Source organism: Agelaius tricolor, unplaced genomic scaffold (genome assembly GCF_023055355.1).
Source record: "Agelaius tricolor isolate 1412-34295 unplaced genomic scaffold, bAgeTri1.0.p SCAF_36, whole genome shotgun sequence".
Taxonomy (NCBI): Eukaryota; Metazoa; Chordata; class Aves; order Passeriformes; family Icteridae; genus Agelaius; species Agelaius tricolor.
In genome coordinates this window covers 1,701,797-1,707,794 of record NW_027269296.1, presented here as the reverse complement: position 1 = coordinate 1,707,794, position 5,998 = coordinate 1,701,797, and the positions used below count along the sequence as shown (strand labels likewise).

Here is a 5,998-nt window from a genome sequence, read left to right as displayed (position 1 = left end):
GCTTGCTGCCTCCTGTTCTTCCTGGCTTATGGTTGCAGGTCCCTTCTGGTGCTGCTGAGCTCCAGGGAACCTCCTGGGCTGGCTCCCAGCACCACTGCCCAGTAAAACTCCAGAGCAGGGCTGGCTGCCAGCTCCCCTGGACAGATGGGCACAGCCACGTGCAGTCAGCTTGACATTTTATTGGGTTTGATGACAGACAGATGGTTCCCGAGTCAGTGTTTAAGGCCCACACCCTCCACGGGCTCAGGACAGCCCCACGGGTGCTGCCTGGGCTCCTGGCCAAAGAGCAGCACCAGTGGGCTGGGGGTGGAGCAGGGGACGGGGCCTGCCAGGCTGTCCCCAGCTCTGGTAGCAGCAACACAAGGTTGGAGAAGCAGCTTTGCCCTTCTGCCCTCACCACAGCAGCCACACATGGCACCCCAGCGGGCAGGGAGTCCAGTATGTGGCACAGCTGGGTGGCCCCAAGGCCATGGGGATGAGTCACATGAGGCCCTTGGGTGTGGTGGCACCTCCAGTCCCCAGAGGCCCAGGGGGATGGATGATGGAGGCAGCTCTGGGCGAGAGGCTGCAAGTTCAGTCCCAGAGCCCCCAGGGCCGAGCACTGGTGGGGAGATGACTGGGAGGAGCCTGGCTGAGCTGCAGGAGTCAGGCAGGAGGCACCAGAGCAGCCCTGGCACTTGTTAGCTGATGCTGCCACCCCTCAGGCTTTTACAGGAGACACTCCCCAGCTTGGTCAGGAAGTTTCTCTGCTTCCACTGCGCCACACAATCCTCAGAGATGCAGAAATCAGCCTGGGGAGCACAACAGGGAGCAGGGTGAGCCCTGGGAAGGTTCATCTCCTCCACAGTAACATCTGGGGTCACCCAGAGGTGGGGACAGTGTGGAACTCCAGCCAGTCCCAGGCCTCACCTGCAGCTTCTCAAAGACCTTTTTCTTGGGTTTGAGCTCCTCGTCGGGCTCCCCACCCTCGTAGCCCTCCACGTAGACGCGCTCCCCGGCACAGCACCCGGCGGGGGGGTCCAGGGGCTCCACTTGACGGGGCTCCCCCACACTAAGGAGAGGTGTGGAGACACCAGGGTCACCCCAGGGTGCCGGCCCTGAGGCAGGAGGGGTGGTCCAGCCCCAGAGTGCCCCGTGTCCCTCACCTGGAGGCACACAGCACCATGCCCTGCGACTCCACCCCCCTCATCTTCTGGGGTTTGAGGTTGCAGAGCAGCACCACGAGCCTGTCCTGCAGCTGCTCCTTGGGGACAAAGTGCACCAGGCCGCTGACCACGGTGCGGGGCTCGGCCTCGCCCACGTCGATCTTCTCCACGTACAGGCTGTCGGCATCTGGGTGCTGCCAGGGGGAGCAGGGGTGGGAATGGGGTGGCTGGAAAGGTGCCAGTCCCACCAGGCACACCCCAAATGTCACCACATGGCAGGGTTCCTCCCCTCTCCTCTCCCCGTACCTTTTCCACACTGATCACTTTGCCCACACGGATGTCCAGCCGGGATGGGATCACGTCCTCTGGCTCTGAGTTCTTGGTGCTCTTCTCTCCAGGCTCTGCAAGGGTGAAGGGAATGGTCACAACACTCAGCACAAACCCAGGCAGGTGCTCAGCCCCAAATGCAGGCCCTAGGGGTAATTGCCTGCAGGGAATTCCATCCTTGTCCCTATACCAGAGAGCAGAGTCCCTCCTGTGCTGGCTTTCCTCACCTTTCCCAGAGTTCTCCATGGGTGCTTTTGAGTCTGGAGTGTCAAAACTTTTCTCTGACCTCAGCTCCTGGAGGGAGCTGTCCCACTCAGCCCTGCATGGCCAGAGCCCCATTTCCCTGAGCTCCCAAGGCCCCCCTTCCCCAGGCTCCCAGCCCCTCGTTACTGGCTTTGGATGGGGTGGGATATGCAGCACTGCTCAGCTTCTTCAGCTCTGGGCAGTTGAATTTCTCTCTGATGGGGTCAAGCAGTTTGTTCAGGGCCACTTCCACAGAGTTCTTCAGGTCTCCAGGGTGCACAACCTGTGTCAGGACAAAGATGTTCCTGTCTGAGGCCATGGAGACCAAACAGGGTGGGAAGATGAATCCCAAACCCTTGACCTGATTCCCCTTGGTCATCAGAAGTTTCTGGACACTTCTACCTCCAGCCTCTGCTGGGAACAGCTGGGAAGGGTTGAAGTGCTGCTCTGCTCTGATGTGCTGCTGTCCTGACCTCACACCCTTCACTCACCCTCTCCCCCAGGCTCTCCTGCCTGGGAGCATCCCACACTACCAGCCACGCTCCACACCTCCTCCCAGTGCAGATTTCCATCTCCCAAATTGCTCCCAGGAACCTCAGGCAGAAGGTTCAGCCCCTCCCAGCACTGACCTGCTCAGCAAAGTCCTTCTCCAGGGCCTCGTAGGCTGTGTAGGTTTTGTTTCCTCCCCATTTTTCCTCTCGCAGGACCACAAACTCTGGGACAAAACAGGTTTTAAAGCTCAGATTAACTCAAGGCTCAGCTAAAACACTCACCCCACCCTGCCCAAGAGCAGGGGCTGGGCAGGTGGCACTCAGGGGACACACTCCTGTCCCCTCCTCTTATCCACACCCCAGTGTGGGGACCCCCTCACCTGACTTGAGGGGGAAGAGGACATGCTTGATGAAGGAGAGGACACCATTGTTCTCCACATTCCCTGGCTCACAGAAAGCCTTCTTCAGCTTCTTTTTCACGTCCTCCTTGCGGTCCAGAAGATCAATCTTGGAGTCCTGCAGCAAGAGATTTCCTCAGCCCTCCACCCAAGCTTTTACCCAGGAAATTCATGCTGGAGTTGCTGCACCTTCTTAGAACCCATGTGAATGGGGAGGAAGATCTCACCTTCCCTGGGATGGTTCCCTCTCAGCCCCCAGCCACCAAACTGTCCCCCCAGAGCCCCTGGAGCACAACCAGACCCAGGACCAACCTCTTCTGACGAGCTCATTTTGCTGCCTGTCAGCCCAGGAACCATGGGGTTCATCAAATGGACGCGCTTGGCATAGCCCAGGGAAGGGAGGTACTGGGAAAACACGAGCAGGCGAGTCAGACACAAGCCTGATTCAGCTTTAATTCCCAACCCCTGTTTGCTCCTGGCTCCAGGTAACTTTGGGATGTGGGGTAACAGCACCCAGGAAGGGCAGGGTCACAGCCAGGGATGTGTGGCTGCACAGAGCACAGGAGCAGCACAGAGAGCTGTGACATCAACCAAAAACCCACACCCTTCTCCCAATGGATTTGGGAGTGGCCAAGGCCTCCCTCAGGCCCCAGTCTGGCAGAAATCCCCCCATTCCTGACCTTCTCTGCGAAGGTGAAGATCTTCCTCTGATCCACCCCTCCAAACTGCGCATCCACCTTGAGATATTCCTCATCCAACGCCTGTGGAGAGACACAGAGCCTCGAGGCTGGACCCAGAACAGTCCTGGCCTGTCCCTCAGCCTCTCCTGGGCCACTCCCAGCCAGGGAAAGTCAGGAACATTCCAGACTGTTTGCTCTGTGCTCAGGCCAGCCTTTGTGCCACTGCCAGCTGTGACATTGGGGTGGACAACAAGGACCTTGGCACTCAGCCCCAAACACCCCCGTGGCCCTGGCTGTGCCAGCACCTCCCTGGCCACCAGCCCTGCCTCACCTGCAGGCCTGGGTAGAGCAAACCACTCAGCAAGGGATGCTCCACCTGCTTCACCACCTCTGCCCCTGCCTTCTTGGCGTCGTGCTGCGTCACCACGGAGGACAGGCGGTACACGTCCAGGGTGTACTCCCTGTGGGGACAGCACTGTCACCAGGGGCATGGGGACAGCCCTGAGAGCTGCTCCGGGGCACAGCAGGCATGGGGACAGCCCTGAGAGCTGCTCCTGGCCATGCCACTGTCACCACTGGGCACAGGGACAGCTCTGACAGCTGCTCCTGGCCACGCCATTGTCACCACAGGCAGAGTGGGGAGACAAAACAATTCCTGCTCCAGCTGGGGACCAAGGACAAATGATCCAAATCTCAGGCCCAAGAGCAGAAATAACGTGGGCTGAAGAAGGATTTGGCTTCATGGGTTGGAGCTGTAATTGGACAATTAACTCCAATATGCAAATGGAGCAGAACTTATAAAAGCGAGAGGTTTTGTGACCAAGTGTCCATTTTGTGACCATTTTGGTTCATCTTGGGTGGGCTCTTGTGCTGCCCAAGGTGGATCCATTGAGGCCTTTTAATAAATCCCTACTTTTAGGGATAATACCATATTATATATAATAGTATTAGATACTTGTATATTTATATATTACATCTATCTATCTATCTGTAACATATATACATATTTTACATATATCTATATTTACAGATATAAAATATTAGATAATTCTAATAAATTCATACTTCTAACAATAATACTGGATAGTACTACTATATTAGACACATATATATATATAAAATATATATATTAGATACTTCTAATAAATCCCTATTTTTAGGGATAATACTGGATTAGATATAATAGTATTAGATACATATATAAAATATATAATTAATAAATAATAATAAATAATATATAATGATTTTATATATGTATATATATGTATATATACACACACACAATATTAGATACTTCTAATAAATCCCTACTTTTAGGGATAATATTGGATTATATATATTAGATAAATATATATATATATATAATATTATATATTCCTAATAAATCCCTACTTTATTCTTTAACTCCCCCCAGCCTCAGTCCTAGCTCAGCCTCCTAGGGCACCCCTGGCTGCCCAGGACTCACTTGCTGAGCTGGTAATCGGTGCCCCGGACGAATCTGAGCTTCTCCAGGGGCACCCCGATGCTCTCCAGCATGGCTTTGATGACCTGCTCGTAGTACCGGGTCCGCAGCTCCAGCAGCTCCCATGGAGCCTTCATGTTGTCCAGGTAGGCGTGGAGGTCAGCAAAGAGGATTGTCACCTAGGACAGGGGACAGCGGGGTCAGGGGAGCTGTCCCTGCTGGCTGCAGGTGCCACCCAGCAGGGTGGCAGTGCCCCACCTCGCAGCCAGCCTTCAGGAAATCGGCGATCTTGGACATGGGCACGAAATAGGCCACGTGTGGCTTGCCCGTGGTGGCCGTGCCCCAGTAGATCTTCAGCTCCCGCTCCTTCAAGATGGACATGAGCTTCTCCTCGCCCAGCACCTCCTGCCAGGGGACAGAACACGCAGAGCTGCAGGGACAAATCCCGCTGGGACAAATCCCGCACGCCGTGTCCCGCGGCCTGCCCTGCCTCAGGTCCCCCCATCCTGGCCTCCCCACGCCCCGATCCTGCTCCGTTCCCCCTCTCCGACCCCAATCCTGCCGTACTCCTCCCGGTACCCCCATCCTACCCAATCGCCCCCGCTGCAGCCTTAACCAACCCAGCCAGCCCGGATTCCTCCGCCCGACCCGGATCCCGCTCGTCCCTCAGATCCAGCCCCAATTCCTCCGCCGGAGCCCGGCCCAGCCCCGCTCGTCCCTCAGATCAGCCCCGATTCCTCCGCCCGACCCCGGCCCAGCCCCGCTCGTCCCCCCGGCCCAGCCCCGATGCCGCCGCCCCGGCCCCATCCGCCTCCCGGTACCTGCAGGTTCCGCGTGATGAGCTGATATTTCTCCTGCGGGCCGGGCGCGGGCTCCATGGCGGCGGCTGCAGGGCAGGACACGCAGTTACCGGAGCCCCGGTTCCCCCTAGTATCCCCCGGTTCTCCCCGTTCCCCTCCCCGGTTCCCCACCCGGTCCCACCGACCTGCCCCGGGTTGCATCAGCCCCACTCGGCGCTCGACTGCCGCGCCTAAAGCCTACCGAGCGCCGAGCTGCCGATGCAAAGAGCAGGATGGGGGGGCACGCTCCTCCAATCAGAAAGCGCCTCGCGCGGCGAGGAACCCGCGCTCCGCCAATCAGAGGGCGCCTCGCGCTCCTGTGGGCGTGACCTTGGCGCCGTTAAGATGGCGGCGGGTGAGCGCCTTTCCCGCCAGGCCCGGCCAGGCCGCGGCCACTGCTTTGGCTCAGCGCA

General features: G+C 57.5%; 1 protein-coding gene across 1 annotated transcript; it reads right to left on the bottom strand.

The window, feature by feature from the left end:
- Window positions 1–164: 164 nt before the first annotated feature.
- Window positions 165–5,841, bottom strand: YARS1 (tyrosyl-tRNA synthetase 1). The gene is made up of 14 exons (XM_071453435.1): window positions 5,732–5,841; window positions 5,568–5,632; window positions 5,005–5,151; window positions 4,750–4,925; window positions 3,616–3,745; window positions 3,285–3,365; window positions 2,917–3,009; window positions 2,587–2,722; window positions 2,345–2,430; window positions 1,863–1,998; window positions 1,452–1,546; window positions 1,146–1,339; window positions 910–1,051; window positions 165–791 (listed from the first exon to the last, which is right to left on the bottom strand). Exons 1-14 carry the CDS (start codon window positions 5,745–5,747, stop codon window positions 681–683), a joined length of 1,608 nt encoding a protein of 535 aa, XP_071309536.1. The 5' UTR covers window positions 5,748–5,841; the 3' UTR covers window positions 165–680.
- Between the last annotated feature and the right edge of the window lie 157 nt (window positions 5,842–5,998).

Coding starts and splice junctions, on each gene's coding strand:
- YARS1 (XM_071453435.1), bottom strand. Junction 4,926..5,004: donor TCCTGAAGGCTGGCTGCGAG/GTGGGGCACTGC, acceptor CCCCTGTCCTAG/GTGACAATCCTCTTTGCTGA. Junction 2,723..2,916: donor AAATGAGCTCGTCAGAAGAG/GTTGGTCCTGGG, acceptor CTCTTGCTGCAG/GACTCCAAGATTGATCTTCT.